Source organism: Heteronotia binoei, chromosome 13 (genome assembly GCF_032191835.1).
Source record: "Heteronotia binoei isolate CCM8104 ecotype False Entrance Well chromosome 13, APGP_CSIRO_Hbin_v1, whole genome shotgun sequence".
In the NCBI taxonomy this organism is placed as follows: Eukaryota; Metazoa; Chordata; class Lepidosauria; order Squamata; family Gekkonidae; genus Heteronotia; species Heteronotia binoei.
The window spans coordinates 16,448,270-16,466,485 of record NC_083235.1 but is presented as its reverse complement, the minus strand read 5'-3'; the positions used below and the strand labels follow the sequence as shown (position 1 = coordinate 16,466,485).

The 18,216-nt window shown below is 49.2% G+C and overlaps 1 protein-coding gene across 1 annotated transcript in view; it reads right to left on the bottom strand.

Moving 5' to 3' along the window:
• Positions 1 to 4,198: 4,198 nt before the first annotated feature.
• The window catches only part of LOC132581704 (leucine-rich repeat neuronal protein 1-like), a 46,473-nt gene continuing 32,455 nt past the window's right edge, over positions 4,199 to 18,216 (bottom strand). The window contains exon 2 of the mRNA XM_060253088.1: positions 4,199 to 7,154. Within this exon, the coding sequence (XP_060109071.1) occupies positions 4,543 to 7,032 (2,490 nt within the window). The 5' untranslated portion in view covers positions 7,033 to 7,154 and the 3' untranslated portion in view covers positions 4,199 to 4,542. The remainder of the gene's footprint in view (positions 7,155 to 18,216) is intronic.

Here is an 18,216-nt window from a genome sequence, read left to right as displayed (position 1 = left end):
GCTTTGAGGTGGGGCTGTGGCTCAGTGGCAGAGCATCATTTTGTGTGTGCAGAGAAACAGGAGGTTCCAGGTTCAATCCCAGGCACTTTGGTTAAGGGGAGCTGGTAGCAAGTGATGTGAAAACCTTTCATCTGAGATTCTGGAAAGCCGCTGCCCATCACACTAAGGTTCTTTAACATGATGCCCGTGGGCACCATTGTGCCTTCCAATACTTCTTTGGTGCCCACTGAGCTTTTCAGAAAGCAGGTGGGGCCATCGCCAATCAGGACTTGTCACTGGCTGCTTCCATTCAAATGAAAAGTGTTTTCACGGGAAGATCAGAAAAATGGATCAGCACCTGGGCGTCTTAGCGGTTCTGCTCCCTCTACAGGTTTTCCCTTTTTCCCAGGAGGTATTCCGTTTGGCATTGCCTCCTGTGGAAACCATGTAGGATTTGACACTACCTCTTGCGGAAGCCATTTTTGGGCTGACTAACCCCTGCCAAAATTCCAAATCTGCTCACAGGCTCAAAAAGGTTGGCAACTCCTGGATTAGGTAATACTGATCTTGATCGACCAGTGGCCTGACCCACCGTGAGGAAGCTTGGTGTGTGTATAACCTAATTTTTTAAATCCACCTTTTCTCTTCCTGACCGATGAGGTTTCTTTGGAGCCCTTTCTTTAGTTTTTCTGATGTTTTCCCTAGCCCATTTCTCTTCCATCTACCCTTCTTTCTGGTTGCTTCATCTGGTGATACATGGCACCTTTCCTTTACCCATATAGACTCCTGGTTTCCTTCCTCTTAACTTCTCACAGCCTTTCGCAGTGCTTTTTTTGTAGATTTGTTATTTGCATATAGCAGGGGTGGCCAATGGTAGCTCTCCAGATGTTTTTTGCCTACAACTCCCATCAGCCCCAGCCATTGGCCATGCTGGCTGGGGCTGATGGGAGTTGTAGGCAAAACATCTGGAGAGCTACCGTTGGCCACCCCTGGCATATAGAGTTGCCAAGTCCCTTGTGTCCTCTGGTGGGGGACTGTTTTCATGCACACTTTGCATGCGCGGCACGATGACGTCACCCACAATGACATAATCAGGCTGGTGACGCACACCAGCCGCTCTAGGCAGTTCCAGGAAAACACTATGGTTTTCCCAGATGCTCTATTGTACCATAGAGTTTTCCTTTCCAAAATGTTAGAGTATCCAGGAAAACCATAGAGTTTTCCTGGAAATGCCTAGAGTGGCTGGCATGTGACATTGTCGACGTGATGACGTCATCGCGCTGGCGACGTCGGGGAGGTTCCCCCTGCCGTCCTAACATGGGCTGGTGGGTTGGGAACCTTGCAGGTGGGAGAACCTCCACCCAGCCCGGGGGCTTTGCAGTCCTGTTTGCATATTAGACTGCACTTCCTGGCCTGGGAGCATGTGACTGCCGCATGGTGGGTCAGGCCAGCCAGACCCCTGGCCAGCCCAGGTGGTGCTCTGCTGCTGTGGGCTCTGGCAGAAAAGAAGCCCTGGCCTTACCCCTTAAAGCTCTTTTTGAATTTATATCCCATGTTGTAATTTAATCTCAACCAGACAGACAACTTCCCTTTCCCTCATAGAAACGGGACCGCAAGCATTGGCACTTGTGTTCTCAATTGTTCAGCAGCATCCTTAGCTTCCATGCTATCACCCCGTCTCAACCCATCAACTTGTGAGGCTTCGCTGCCACAAGGGCATTACAATATTTGCTCTGCACAGGATAGATACATCCTCCAGTCTTTACTTTGCCTTGTTCCGTGCTTGAATATCAGAAACATGTTCAAATGAATGTCTTCCAACAGCAAAAATCCTTCCAGAGAAGAGATGGACAGAGTATTTTCCAGTTTACCTGTGGCTTTCAGTTGATCTCCAGATGACACAGATGAGTTCCCCTGGAGGAAATGGCTAGTTTGGAGGGTGGACTCTATGGTATTATAGCCCACTGAGGTCCCTCCCCTTTATAAACCCTGCTGTCTCCAGGCTCCACCCCCAAATCTCAAGGAATTTCGTAACCCCAGAGCTGGTAACCCTACAATATTGATAAGGTAGAGGTAAGTCTGGCTGCTGAAAACCTTCATCCTAGCTGTGCCAGCTGTAGGCTGTCTGACATCCTAGGCAAGGCTAGCTTCTGGTGCCCCCCCTCCCCCCAGCACTGATAACCAATTTTCAAAAACAGATGAATTGTGGGGAAAATGAAAAGCCCAGTTTGGCACCACCAGAAAGCCAGTGCCCTAGGCAAGGGCCAGCCTTGCATCCTAGTCAGGCAAAGATAGCGATGGGGTTTGGTTGGACGTATCCAGAAGGCAGCAAGACACAAGACAGGTTGAGGGTTTCATCTGAGTCAGGCTCAGCTCCAGACCAGGGTTCCCTCTAAGCTGAGTTAGTGGGAGCTAGCTCCAAGCCCGTAGCTACAGGGGGGGAGGCTACTCCACCCAACCTTCCTTCCACTTGTATGACCCCTCCTTTCCCCACCACTCTCCCTGCACTCTTGCTTCCTCTGTTTTTGCCTCCCCTGCCCTCCCCACCGCTGTTTTTGCCTCTCCTGCTCTCCTCACTGCCCGTTTTCACTTTCCCTGCTGTTCTCGCTGCCGCGTTTTTGCCTCCCCTGCTATCCCCCCTGCTCTCGCCGCCTATTTTTGCCACCCCTCACTCTCCCTGCTGCCCATTTTCTCTGCACTCTGCTCTCTCTGCCCCGTTTTCACCTCCCCCGCTCTCCCCACCCCATTTTTACTGCCCCCTGCTCTCCCCGCTGCTCTCACCACCCTTGTTGCCACCGCCACTCTCCCTTTTAATTTATTTTTAAAGTGTGTAACGTCATTTTCACCCCCAGGGCCCCTCCACCTAAAATTTTATTCCCTGGGCCTCCCCCCCACTTAAAATTTTCTGCCTACGGGCCTGGCTAGCTCCCAGTTTTTTAGCCTCCAGTTCACACATTTTTGTCTTAGCTCAGGAAGGATGACCCCAGAGCACAGTAATTTCTGCAGGAGCTCACAACCAGCAGCTCACAAAGTATAATTTTTGCTCACAGCTTAGAGGGCACATTGCTCCAGAGTCTTTGTTGTTATGGCTCCCCAAACTTGGATATGATATAATGTTGCTGAAAATGAAGGGGCTTTTCCCATGGTGGTGGAAAGTGCCATCAAGTTCCAGCCAACATATGTAACCTCACAGGGTTTTGAAGCAAGAGGAATTCATACGTGGTTTGCCATTGCCTGCCTCACAAAAGCTCATCCCCTCACACAAATTTTGTTAGTCTTTAAGATGTTAATGGATTCTCGCTCTTTTCTACCGCTAAGGAAGTCCAGGTTTGCTGCACAGAGGCATGCAATGGTAAACCACGACCGTTTTCGCACACAGCTTACCTCGCAGTCACAATCCTGTTCCCTCCGCAGCGTCTGTCAAATTTCCCACCATCTGCGCCGGAGTTACAGGAAGTGCCGCGGCTTTTGTGTAGCAAACGTAAACTGGGTTTTAGCGGTTTACGTTTGCTACTCAAAAGCTGCGGCACTTCCTGTAACTTCGGCGCAGATGGTGGGAAATCCGACCAAATGCTGCGGAGGGAACAGGATTGTGACTGAGAGGTGAGCTGTGTGCGAAAACGGTTCTGCTGGATTAGACAGTTTCCAGTTCAGCATCCTGTTTCACGCGGTCAATCAGTTCCTCTGGAAGTCCAACAACAGGGCATGGAGACTGAGGACCATGGCAAAGGAGGAGGTGGCTGAATCTCAGTCCCCATGGCCAGTAGCTATTGATAGACTCATCCTCCATGAATCTATCTAATCTCCTTTTAAAGCTGTTTATTTCTGTAAACATCACTGTATCCTTTGGCAGCGAATTCCACATTTCAATCATATTTTGGACTTTTCATGCACACACGCAGGCCAGCAAGATCAAGATGAGTAGCCTTGTCGGTCTGTCTGTAGCAGCAGAAAACAGCAAGAGTCCAGTAACACCTTAACGACTCACAATATTTGTGGCAGGGGATGAGCATTCATGAGTCACTGCAAGAGAACTTGGTCAGCTACTTCTCATATGACCACTAGAGGGCAATATCTCAACCTTTTTTTAGTTTGTTTTGGATAAGCAATGTGTGTTCACTCTGAGGTAAAATGGATTCATTCCATTACTCTGTGAAGCTGTTTCTTACCCCCGTGTCAGTTTCCGTATTCCATCCCCAAGGAATACATCCAAACACTCTCAGCATTCTCCAACTCAACAACTTTATTCAAAACTTTTTTTGTGTTTTCCATGCCCCCCAGGGGCTACACTGTCCCAGGGGCCCTGTCATCCACCTGATAGTCCCCTCCCAATTTGGCTACAACTACACAGTGAGGCCTTGGCTAAAAACACCCCTCTGATACGGGTGCTCCCTATATGGTGGTGCGCATGGATGTGCAAGGGGGTAAGGTGGGAGGCAAGGACATTGTCTGGGAAAGGCCTGGAAGCCTCACTCCTATAACCCTAAAATCTGTGGGGAGGGGAGGTTTCCTGCCAGTGGCCGGAGTCAGAGGCATTGTGGGCCTGCTTGTCTCGTATCTCGTTCATGGCTGCTGCCATAGATACGTCTTTGATGTATCGATCTGGCTAGCAGGAGGCGACAGCAGCAGAGAGTGTCCTACGGTGGTGGGAGGCATCGGTGTGGGCGGAGCCAGTTGCGAAAGCGGTGCCATCGGTGTGGGCGGGTCTCCCTCAGCGTCCCACAAGCTGATCAGCGGTGGATAGACCTCATTGAGTGGAATGGCAGCCGCGTGCTGCATGTACTTCTTCAGGGAATGGCGGCATCCTTTTTCCTTGAGTCGCCGCGAGGCATAGAGGAGCAAAAGTACGGCGCTCAGGGCGGCTAACAAGGAGCCGGTGACGGCAGCCAGGGCCGCCCCACCAGCCCACCCACCCATCTGTTCCACGGAAAGCGAAGCTTCCTTGGTGGTGACGTTGAGGCAAGAGTGCTGCATGCGGGGCAGGTGTAGAAGGGGCAGCGTAAAGGTGGAGACGGTCGAGGAGTCTGTAGGAGGTGCGGAGGAGCCTTTCGAAGTTGCTAAGGAAAGCATAGCTGCCAGGCGACCCCTGGGAGATGTTGAAGACTCTTTGGGGGTTGCCAGTGACCCCAGAGAAGCACCTATTGTGGAAGAACTCGTGGAAGATGCTAAAGAGCCTGTGGAGACGGTTAAAGATGGGGGAACATCGGTGTAGCCACCAGTCTCTGAGGCCTTGGGGATGGAAGACATGACAGTGAGGCAAATCTCATAACGGGTGGCAGGCTGCAAGTGTGTGAGGTTGAATTCCCGGATACCCACTGGGACTCGTGCCGTGTAGCTCAAGTGGGGGTTATGGATGCGCATGGTCGCTGAAGACCACGGCGAAGGAAGAGGTGGCTGGGAAGTCGCTGACCCACCACCCCTCTCACTTCCCTGCCCGTCTGAAAAGGATGTCGTCCACTCCACCACCACGAAATGTGACTGTACCTTCTTAGCAAGGACCAGCAGCCTGGCAGGGGTGATGGGTCTTTCACTGATCACAGCCACGGCCACGGTTCGACTGGTAGAGCCCAGTCCATTCCATGCCACACAAGTGTAGATTCCGGAGTCTCCTGGACTGATCGAGGTTATCTCTAGGGTTCCCCCTACCCTCAGGTGCATCTTCCCTTTCCCCGTGGTTACTTTTTCCCCAGATGGTGTTATCCAGTGGAGTTGTGCTGGTGGTTCTGAGCTGACCTGGCAATCCAAAGCTACTGTCGAGCCTGAGGGTACTTCCAATTGCTCTGGAAGACCTCTGGAGGAGATGTCCGGCAAGCAAACTCCTACCATTCCATTTTTCAGGGCTTCCTGGAGTTGTTGTCCTGCAGCCATTAGAGGTGAGCCGCAGAGAGTACTCTGGGACTCAATCAGCCGTATGCTCCCTGTGGCTAATGGTTGCCAGGCCTCTGGACAATCGCAGCGCAGTGGGTTCCCATAAAGACTGAGTTCAGCCAAGGCGGGCAAGTCATCTGTCACCCCTAGGGGGAGGAGACTGAGGGCTGTATTGCTAGCAAGCAAAGTGCGAAGAGCGGGAACTTCCTGGAATGCACTGGGGTGCAAGTAGGAGAGACGTGGGTTGTTGCACAGTTCGAGTTTCGCCAGCTCTGGAAGGTTTTCAAAAGCACCTTTGTGAACGCCCGTCAGTTCCTCCATGCCGTTGAGGCTTAATTCCTCCAGGTGTAGCATGTCCTGGAAGTCCCCTGCCTGTACCTCCATGATAGGGTTCTTGTTGAGATCCAGGAACTTCAAGAGAGGCAGACTTTTCAGGGCCCCAGTGGGGACATGTGTCAGGTGATTATCAAAGAAGGACAAACTCTCCAGGTAGTCCAGCCCTTGGAAAGCATCTGAGGGGATCTCCCTTAGCTCCATCCCAGCCAAGACGAGGCTGTGAAGCCGTCCCAGCGGCCGGAAGCTACCGGCTTGTAGTTGGGAGATGGGATTCTCTCCAATCATCAGGATCTCCAAGTTGGGGAGGGAGAGGAACCAGCGGTAGTCGATGGCTTGGAGACGATTGGCGTTGAGGTGCAACCGCAGCAGACTGGTCAAGCCGGCAAATGCCAGGGGCTCAATGGAGGAGATGCGGTTGTGGTTTATGTAAAGTTCCTCGAGAGAGGCCAGGTCACTCAAGCAGTGGTCAGGCAGTTCCTCCACCTGGTTTTCCTCCAGGTAAAGAGTAATGAGGCGGGAGAGGTTCGCCAGCCCGGCATCGCTAATTCTGGAGAAGTGGTTCTGTGACAGGTCGAGCTCTGTCAGGTTGGACAGGTGCTGAAGCTCCCCGTGGACTATGGATATCTTGTTGCTCTGCAGCAGAAGAACTTGTGTGTCCGAGGAGAGATTGTTGGGGACTTGAGTCAGCAGCAGGTCATTGCAATCCACCGTGCGGGCCTCATGGTAGACTGACTGGGGGGTGAACCATGGACGAGTCTCACAGACACATTGTGGGGGACAGGTGTGGGAGCCAGCCAGTGACCCCTGCAGGAACAGCACCAACAGTACACAGAGTGGGAAGCAGGACATCGTGCTGTCCCCCGATGAGTCCCTTTGACCACCCAGAGACTGGGGTGTAGCTCAAGGAAGGAAAGGACAATCCTGAATCTGCTAGATACAGATCTAGATGAGTCCACGGAGCAAGGACATCCCTGCAAGAGAAAAGAGAGAAGGCATTAGATAAGTATGCAAAGAAAGGGATCTGTACAGGGTTTTGACAAGTCCAGAGATTCCATATACAAGTATGGACTCTGAAGCAGAATTTGGCACCAGGAGTCTACAGGCTATTTGGGGGACATACTTATATGATTTTTCCGTAGCTATTGCAGCTGCCAATACTTTGCAGCAGGGGTGGAATTCTAGCAGGAGCTCCTTTGCATATTAGGCCACACACCCCTGATGCAGCCAATTCTCCAAGAGCTTACAAAAAAGAGCCTTGTAAGCTCTTGGAGGATTGGCTACATCAGGGGTGTGTAGCCTAATATGCAAAAGAGCTCCTGCTAGAATTCCACCCCTGCTTTGCAATAGTAATGAAGATTAAACATGGTAGATTTCCTTGCTTCTTTCATGTCCTAGTCCCTCATGGAGGCCATCTTCCAAGGGCCATGTGATGGAACCGCCCAATTCTGCCTTCAGACCCGGTCCCGTCAACTCCCTATTGAGTCGCCAACTCCTGGAGGGAGCTATTTCTCCTTCAGCCACTTGGGCTCACTGCCACCACCTGCTCAGTCTAGGGGTTCGGATTGAGAGGAACAGGACTCCCAATCCCCCTCTCCAGCTCTGAAGCCAGGCCTCAAGGTCCTCTGCCACCCTGTACTTGGGTATCACAGAGACCACAGCACTTCTTCGGGGAACCCCTGGAGGATTGGCACCTTATCCAACCACAGACCTTCCCCCTTTTCCCTGGGGCCCCCTTCATAAAGCGCGGTCTAAAGCGGTTGGGGATCTATGTGGTATAGAGTTTGACTGCCAGCATTCAAAACAGTAAAAATATTTAATTAAAAGAGAAAAAGAAAAGAAAAGAAAAACTAAACAAAAACAGTTGCATGTAAAAGTTTAGCACAGCACAGCACCCGCGCAGCAACCAGCATGACAAATAAAAGGTGGATTTAAACGCATCCTACTGTCCCTGGTCTAAACTTGCCCTGCCTTGTGGATGACTTACTTGGTCTGACTGCCTGGGGTCCTTTTCCTCTTGAGTAGGCCTCTCCCACAGGCAGGAGCCCCCACACTGGCAACCTCTTCCTTTGAGCGCCAGCTGAGAACTGGCCTTTTCCTGCCTAACTCAAATAAAAAGAACAAAAGAACTTCCTGCCCCTCTAGGAGGCTTTCCCCCTAGAGGCGCTGGTTTAACTCTGGAAGGAAGGAGGGGATGGAGGGAGGCTAGGCCAAAGCCTGCTTTAGTAGTTTAATGTTCCCTTCCAACGAAGCACCAACATTAACTAAGATGGCATTTCTCCACAGGCCACTAGGAGCTTTTTCATTTTTTAAAGCAGTAATTTGACATATTGTTATAGCCAGGGTTTTTTTTTTATAGCAAGAATGCACAGGAATGCAGTTCCAGCTGGCTTGGTGTCAGGGGTGTGGCCAAATACGCAAATGAGCTTATGTTCATTTGCATAGAAAAGGCCCTGTGTGAAACAACGGTGATGTCGGGGTGTGTGGCCTAATAGCAAATGAGTTCCTGCTGGACATTTTCCTGCAGCCCACCCCCCCCCCCCTTGGTAACAACATTATAACAATCGCCCCACCAGGTTCTCAAAATTCCCTGTTTTCATTAACAAGGTAAGCTTCTAGCCCCTTTTCTTATTGAACTATAACGGTAAACAGAGACTTTTAAAAAAAGAAAGAAGGAAAGCTGAGAATTCAGAGGACCTGACAGACAGATTGTTATAATCAGGACTTCTTTTTTTTGAGCAGGAACATACAGGAATGCAGTTCCAGCTGACTTGGCATCAGGGGTGTGTGGCCTAGTATGCAAATGAACTCCTGCTGGGCTTTTTCTTCAAAAAAAAAGCCCTGGTTATAATGTTATAACACATGTCAATTGCCAGTTTAAAGCAAAAATGCTCTTTGATGTGGGGATAGGTGGATGGTTAGTGCAGGGAACTGAGCCAGGAAAATTATACCAAGGTGAACAGGACTTGAAAGATTCAGACTTTCACATACATGTGGGTGCCGCCTTGATTTTTCTACAGTCTTTCCCAAAACATTGTAGGAGGAAAGATGGGAGAAAGTCCAGGATGCGCATGCAAAACGTTGGAGGGAAGTGGGAAATAAAACCCGCTTCCCAAATAGCATCTAAGTCATGGCAAACAAAACTACTTGTACATGACGCCTCCCTTTCTCTCCTCATTTCTTTAAAAGCAGGTTTCTGGACAATTGTTGTAGGGGACAATGTGACCAACACCACATCACCAGAAACAGGGAATTGCTAGTGGGCCAGGGTGATCCCTGCATTGTTACACATTGTACTGACCTGAATTCCCAGACTACCCTGATTTTGTCTGATCTCAGAAGCTAAGCAGGGTCAGCCCTGGTCAGTACTTGAGAAAGTCCAGGGTTGTTACGCAGAGGCAGGCAATGGGAACCACCTCTCTTCACCTCTTGCCTTGAAAACCCCACAAAGAGTTGCCATAACTCAGCTGTGACTTGACGGCGTTTTCCACAACGGTTTCATGTACCTCTCCAGTTCCCTGTCTCCCCCAGCTGTTCTCTTATAGTTTCCCCATCAATGTTCTCTTTAAGCTGCAGTCTTATGAGCGAACATTCTACTTTGTGAGCTACTGGCATGAAAGCTGTGAGCTATTGCATAACTGAGTGTGCTCTGAGCTCATCCTTCCTGAGCGAAGACAAAAATGTGTGAGCTGGAGACTAAAAATCTGTGAGCTAGCTCATGCTAACTCACCTTAGAGGGAACACTGTTTCCCACTAAGCACTATACCCATGAAAATCCTTTCCTCAGATCTTCCCAAGTTCTTACTATTCCACATTCTTCACAAACCCCTGCACTTTGCACCAGAGTGGGAGAAGAAAACGTAATTGTCTGCACAGGATCGCCATCATCTGCAACACCAGGGCTTTTTTTCTGCCGGAGCCCACAGAAGTGGCCTTCCACCTGGGCTGGCCGGGATTCCAGCTGGCTTGACCCTAGGATGGCCAGAACTCCCTTTAGAGTTCAGTTATGCTTGTCACACCCTTGCTCCTGGCTCCACCCCCATGTCTCCTGGCTCCACCCCTGAAGTCTCCAGGCTCTACCCCCAAAGTCCCCAGATATTTCTTGAATTATACTTGGCAACCCTAACCCTACGAGTCCGCTAATGTCTTTCAGTCACAATACATAGCTTGACTTGCCAATTCCATTCCCTTGGGGGGCTTCTTCTCTTTCACTTTCAGAAAAGAATATGGCTAGAGTTGAAAATCCCCAAGTGGGAGCAGGGGATCCCCAGGTTTGGAGGCCCTCCCCCCGCTTCAGGGTCATCAGAAAGCAAGGGGGGGAGGGAGGAGAGGGAAATGTCTGCTGGGCACTTCATTATTCCCTATGGAGACTCATTCCCATAGGAAATAATGGATAATTAATCCGCAGGTATCTGGAACTCTGGGACGGGGGGCTGTTATTTGAGATAGAGGCACCAAATTTTCAATTTAGCATGCAGTGCCTCTCCCCAATATACCATCCAAGTTTCAAAAAGATTGGACCAGAGGGTCCAATTCTATAAGCCCCCAAAGAAGGGGCTCCTATCCTTCATTATTTCCTATGGAAGGAAGGCATTTAAAAAGGTGCACGGTCCCTTTAAATATGATAGCCAGAACTCCCTTTGGAGTTCAATTATGCTTATCACACCCTTGCTCCTGGCTCCACCCCCCAAATCCCCAGATATTATTGGACTTGGGGGGGGGCGTTATTTGAGATAGAGGCTCCAAATTTTCAGCATAACATCTGATGACTCTCCTCAAAACATGCCCCAAGTGTCAAAAGGATTGGACCAGGGGGTCCAATTCTATGAGCCGCAAAAGAAGGTGCCCCTATCCTTCATCATTTCCAATGGAGGGAAGGCATTTAAAAGGTGTGCAGTCCCTTTAAACGTGATGGCCAGAACTCCCTTTGGAGTTCAACTTTGTTTGTCACAACCTGGCTCCTGGCTCCACCCCCAAAGTCTCCTGGCTCCACCCCCAAAGTCACCAGATATTTCTTGAATTGGACCTGGCAACCCCATGGCTCCCCCCATCACAGTGCTGCATTGCATGGAGAAATCACACGAGGCGGAATTCATCCTTCTGCACAGTGTCAGCATAGGTGTCCTACTTGAACCCAGAATTATTCTTCCACTCAATCTCCTGCACTGGGAGACAAGCTACCCGCTTCCCAAAGGCCTGTTCTGGGGCTGATTCCCTCTCTCTTCCCCCAGCGAGCCAGTCCTCCCTCCTCTTGCCGCATCCCCTGGTTGAACAATCCCAACTCCCGTGCTCCAGGAGGTCACGTCCTCCCCCCACCCCACAAGAAATCTATGAGGTTTGTTAGACCCCAGCTGTTCCACAGAGAGGTTTATTTAGGTCAACCGCTACCCAGCAGGCCTTGCTTCTGCCACTGCCAATGTTTCACAAATCCCGTCTTGCACAGATGGGACAGATCAACAGCCCCGGAGTTCAGGAACCGGTCACTGGTTTTGCTTCTCAGAACGAGGAGTAGGTACTCTGAAGCGTATAAAGGGCTGCCAACCTCCAGGTGGGGTCTGGAGATCTCCTGAGATTACAGCTGATCTCAGGGGTCGTTTTGTAGAAAAATAGATGGCAGAGCTCATTAGCATAACTCATTAACATATGCCACCCCCCAGCCAAAAGTAACCAAATGCAAGAAAGGAGAGCCCCGGGCGAGCGAGGCCTGTATGAGCTGGCTAGAAATCCCAAGCAGGCTTCGCTCGCCTGGGGCTCTCCTGGGCTGCCCCCCCACCAATAAAAAGGCCAGCAAGCCACCCACTGCCCAAAATCACATAAGAAGTGGAGAAAGAGTGGCATGGGCTTCTCCAGGGGTTAACGAGGGCTGCTGGGGATGTGGCAAAGCTCCTGGTGGCTGGCTGGCTGCCCGCTGTCCTAATCCAGGGATTGTTATGCAGCTGCACCTCCTATTCAATGGACAAGGTAGGTGGGGAGGAAGAGGTGGAACCATCAGAAAGGTTCGGGAGCTGTGCTCCTGTGAGCTCCTGCTTAATCTGAGGCCTGGCTGATCTCCAGGTGACAAAGTTCAGTTCACTGCAGAAGCTGGCTCCTTTGGAGGGTGAACTCTATGGCATGATACCCCACTGAAGTCCTTCCCCTCCCCATACCCTGCCCCTCCAAGCTCCACCCCCCAGATCTCACAGTATTTCTATAGGGTTGTCAGGTCTGTGTTGGAAAATACCTGGAGACTTTGGGGGTGGAGCCAGAAGAGGGTGGTGAGGGGCCCCAGCATGGTCCAAGGCCACAGAGTCCACCCTCCAAAGCCATCCGTTTTCTCCAGGGGAGCTGATCTCTGCCAGCTGGAGATTGTTTGTAAATGTGGGAAATTTCCAGGCCCCACCTGGAGGCTGGCAACCCTGATTCCCAATCCAGAGCTGGATTCCTAACCATATACCTCACCTAGGACTGCCAGACTCCAGGTGGGAACTGAAGAGCTGCCAGAATTACAACTGCGCTCTAGATGACAGAGATCAGTTCCCCTGGGAAAAATGACTGATCCGGGGAGTGAATTTTACGGCATTATACCCTCCTGAGCTCCCGTTCCCACCCTAATTTCGCCCTCTCTGGCCCCACCTCCAAATCTCAAAGAATTTCCCATCCCACAGTTGGCAGACCTAATCTCATTCTCAAACCTCCAAAAGAAGGAACGGGCACACCAAATCACCCCCCCAACCCCACACCCCCACACGGACACAGGGCTGGCCCTGCCACTAGACAAACTAGGTGACTGCCTAGGGTGCTGGCCTTCTGGGGGCACCAAATTGACTCCCCATATGACTCGGTGACATTATCAGTGCGGGGCTGCGGGCACCAGAATTTTGCCTTGCCTAGCATGCCGGACAGTCTAGGGGCGGCCCTGCCCGGATAGTACGTTGCTCTCTCTGCCCTTCCAGTGCTCACAGCTCCTTCTGTGCCTGAATTCTCTGTGCTGAGGCAGCCATTTCCTTGAAGCAGCTTCCTTCCTGTCCCCATAACAGCAGCTTTATGGGCCGTTATTAGCGAGTGATAATTGTTATTGCCGTACCGAGAGAAGCTCCAGATGGCGGCTCCTGGAAACCAAACTACTGCTACAAGCACAGAAACAAGGCCAGTTGGGAACCATTTTTAATACTTTACCTGTATTCTAATTTCTATACTTGCAGCAGTGAATGTTAAATAATAAGAACGTGATAGAGGTGCAGCTGTTCTTGGCTGTGGAGAAATCCACACCTAAGAAAACTGGACTTCTGCCTTCTATCATGGCTGGTGAGCTCCCTGACAAGTTAGAAGTTCCGGGAACATTCTGTGACACCGTGGGAGGAAAGCCAGTTGCTGGGAAAGGGGGCTTATTTTCAATAAACCCAAGCCAGAGTGTTGGCAACTATGGCTTCAAGGCTTCTGTGACATCATGGCAACTCAACCAATGGCAGAGGGAGGCGCTGCAAACTGCCTTTCAGTCTCTTTGTCATGTAACCTCTTTGTGGCCTTTGTGTCCCATTTTATAATTTCATAACAGTTCATGTCTTTTAAGTGTGTGATAAATGCCCTAAAAATGGCATCCGCAGACAGAATATATGGACAGAGGGCTCCAAATTTAGTGCTGGGCAGTGCTTTTTTTTTTTTGTAGAAAAAGCCCAGTAGGAGCTCATTTGCATATTAGGCCACACCACCTGGCCTTGTATATTTTTTGAATTTTTGTAAGCAGTTTATCTCTGTGTGAATATTTTTTAATTCCAGATGATTGAAGTATTTTGATCACAGAAAGCTGATACCGAAACACGTAAATTCTACCTGGGAAACATGTTATCAAATATACTTCTTATTCATCTTTGAGTCTTCACTACACTGCAACATTGTTGTTTTGAGAGTTCTTCAGCAATAACTTTGTTTCTCTACGGAGAGGTCTGGGTGTCAACACTGCTGTACCATAGCAGCCCTTTTGGGTGGACTCTTTAAGTGTCTCTGGTTTTGTATGATCTGTAATGATTTCAACGTATTTTCACAAATTGTGAGCATGTAAAAATAGGCTTAATGCTTTAAATGCATTCATAACTTTATTACTTAGCCTTAAACGCCAATGTATCTTGGCACTGAGCTTTTGTAAGTGTTTGTAGTTATTTGACAGTCTTCAGAGACTTCTTGAGAGATTTTACATCTCTTTTGAACACGGTTCTTTCTAGGTTCTCAACTGTACTGTGTTTTCCCCATTTGGTTTACAAATCCCCCGGTGGGGGCAAGGGATCCTCCCCCTGCTTCAGGGTCATCAGAAAGCAGGGGTTGCAGGACGGAGCTCTTCTGCTAGGCTTTTAACTGATCCGGTGGACATTCTTTTGAATGGCATTGCTTCCCCCCATGATTTTACAATCATGGTGCTTGTGTAGAGTTGACAGTCATTGGCCTACATGCTGTTGTATGTTTGACGCCTGTGTTTGAAATAGTGTCTGTTTTTTCTGAATATGCTGCTCTGATGTTATAGTAATTGCTTTATGATGCTTTGATCTTGATTTTATTGTTGTAAGCTGCCCTGAGTCTGCTTGCGGGATAGGGCAGGGTATAAATAAATAATAATAAAAAATTTAAATTTTAAAAGCGGGGGGGGGGGGGTTTGCTGGGCACTCCATTATTCCCTATGGAGACCAATTCCATGGGTGTCTGGGGCTCTGGGGGAGCTGTTTTTTGAGGTAGATGTATCAAATGTTCAGCCTAGCATCTGGTGCTTCTCCTCAACTCTCCCCCCCCCACCAAGTTTCACAAAGATTGGACCTGGGGGTCCAATTCTAGGAGCCCCAAAAGAAGGTGCCCCTCTCCTTCCATTATTCCAAATGGAGGGAAGTCATTTCAAAAGAGCATGGAATTAGGGTTGCCAAGTCCAATTCAATAAATATCTGGGGATTTTGGGGGTGGAGCCAGGAGCAAGGGTGTGATAAGCATAATTGAACTCCAAAGGGAGTTCTGGCTATCATATTTAAAGGGACCACACACTATTTAAATGTCTTCCCTCCATTGGAAACAATGAAAGATAGGGGCACCTTCTTTGGGAGCTTTTAGAATTGGACCCTCTGGTCCAATCTTTTTGAAACTTGGTTGGTATATTGGGGAGAGGCACTGCATGCTAAACTGAAAATTTGGTGCCTCTATCTCAAATAACAGCCCCCCCCCCCGAGCTCCAGATACCCGCGGATCAATTATCCATTATTTCCTATGGGAATCAGTCTCCATAGGGAATAATGGCGTGCCCAGCAGACATTTCCCTCTCCTCCTCCCCCTGCTTTCTGATGACCCTGAAGGGGGGGGAGGGCCTCCAAATCTGGGGATCCCCTGCTCCCACCTGGAGATTAGTAACAACTGAAATAAACCACTGCGTTACTTATATATTGCAAATAATTGCTCCATAGATATTTCTTATATCCTATTCATGTATTCTTCACCAAAATTCTTACAAATGTCCATGAATGCAGCACAACTCAAAATACAAATTAATTTCCAATTGCTGTAATGGTACCAAAATCCACTGTCTGTATCCTTTCATTGATAGATGTGTGCAGTACCCATAAATATGTTACTTCTTGCTTGGGTAGCAGTCCGAAATCCAACAGGTGCTGCTTCTTATGTTCTGGAACCCGTGCTTATGGAGAACCATTTGTGCAAACTGAAGAGACAACATGTCATGTGAGCTTTTGCTTAAACACGGGTTCCAGAACTTAAGAAGCCGCACCTGTTAGATTTTGGATGCTACCCAAGCAAGAAATAGCACATTTATTGATACTGCAGATGTCTATCAACGAAAGGATACAGACAGTGGACTTTGATACCATTGCAGCAATTGGAAATTAATTTGTATTTTGAGTTGTGCTGTATTCGCGGACATTTGTAAGAATTTTGGTGAAGAATACATGAATAGGATATAAAAAATATCTGTGGAGCAATTATTTGCTATATATAAGTAACCAGGGCTTTTATTGTAGAGAAGGCCCAGCAGGAACTCATTTACACATTAGACCACCCCCCTGATGTCACCATTGTTTTGCAAAGGGCTTTTTTGGTAGAAAAAGCCCAGCAGGAGCTTATTTGCATATTAGGCCACACCCTCTCACACCGAGTCAGTCGGAACTGCGTTACTACTCAAAAAAGCCCTGTAAGTAATGCAGTGGTTTATTTCAGTTGTTACTAATCAGTACACTGTGGTTTTCGGTTTTGCCTATCCCTTTAAATATGATGGTCAGAACTCCTTTTGGAATTCGATTATGGTTGCCACACCCTTGCTCCTGGCTCTACCCCCAAAGTTCCTTGATATTTCTTGAATTGGACTTGGCAACTCTAGCCAGAACTGCGTTCCTGTTTTTAAAAAGCCTTGTAAGTAAAGCAGTGATTTATTTCAGTTGTTACTAATCAGTACGCTGTGGTTTCTGGTTTTGCCCACCTGGGGATAGGCAGCCCTAAGCGTGGTGGTCCCTTTAAATATGATGGCCAGATCTCCTTTTGGAATTCGATTATGGTTGCCACACCCTTACTCCTGGCTCCACCCCAGTGTCTCTTGGCTCCACCCCCAAAGCCCCCAGATACTTCTTGAATGGGACCTGTCAACTCTCAATAGAAAACAGAAGTTTGCCCAGCACAGCTCAGACAGCAGATAGGAAAGGGACAGCTAGAGAGGGACTGGTTTGAAAACCGACCACTCCCCGCCAGGGCTGAGGAGCCCGGGCCGCCTCCCCCTTCGCTGCCCTTCCGCCGTCCCCGCCTGCTGCTGACCTGGCACGAGGCCCAGAAGGTGCTGCCATCCGGAGCCAGCCGGGTGAGGCGGAGCGCGAGCTCATTTGCACAAGGAGGGCCGAGAGCGGCGAACGTCGTGAAGGGGAAAGCTAAAAATAGAGCTGTGTCACAGAGAGAGAGGCCCTGCAGACTCCGAGCGGGACTTGAGAAGAGGGCTCGCAGCAGAAACGGGGAGGGAGGCGGGGAGGGCCTCTCCGGCGGTGCCCTTGAACCAGAATGGCCACAACGGTAGGGTTGCCAAGTCCAATTCTAGAAATATCTGGGGACTTTGGAGGTGGAGCCAGGAGACTTTGGGGTGGAGCCAGAAGCAAGGCTGTGACAAGCATAAGTGAACTCCCAAGAGAGTTCTGGCCATCACATCTAAAGGGACCGCACACCTTTTTGAATGCCTTCCTTCCATAGGAAATAATGAAGGATAGGGTCATCTTCTTTGGGGATTCATAAAATTGGATCCCCCGGACCAGTCTTTTTGAAACTTGGGCACTGGATGCTATGCTGAAAATTTGGTGCCCCAGACAGAGAGTTCCATCAATACCCTGTGGCTAATAGCCACTGATGGGCCTCTGCACCATATGTTTATCCAATCCCCTCTTGAAGCTGGCTATGCTTGCAGCTGCCGCCACCTCCTGTGGCAGTGAATTCCATGTGTTAATCACCCTTTGGGTGAAGAAGTGCTTCCTTTTATCCATTCTAACCCAGTTACTCGAGATTGTCCATGATTTTTTGTATTGTGAGAAAGGGAGAAAAGTACTTCTTTCTCTACCTTCTCTGTCCCATGAATAATCTTGTAAACCTCTATCATGTCACCCCTCAGTAGACGTTTCCCAAGCTAAAGAGCCCCAAGCGTTTTAACCTTTCTTCATAGGGAAGGTGTTCCAAGCCTTTAATCATTCTAGTTCCCCTTTTCTGCACTTTTCCCAATGCTATAATAACTTTTTTGAGGCCGCACCATTGATTTATACAGGGGCATTATGATGCCCCGTGGTGCAGAGTGGTAAAGCTGCAGTACTGTAGTCGGAGCCCTCTGCTCACGACCTGAGTTCGATCCCAGAGGAAGCTGGTTCCGGTAGCCCACAAAAGAGGAAGCCGTGAAGAACCGGAAATACGAAAAGCACTAAGCTCACGACTAAATACTGCAAAAAATTAAAAACAATTGATACAATTCATTAACAAATTCAAAGTACAGTTCATAACCACAAATGCTGCCAATTTACAATATTGACTCGAATCAAACCACACATTCCAAGT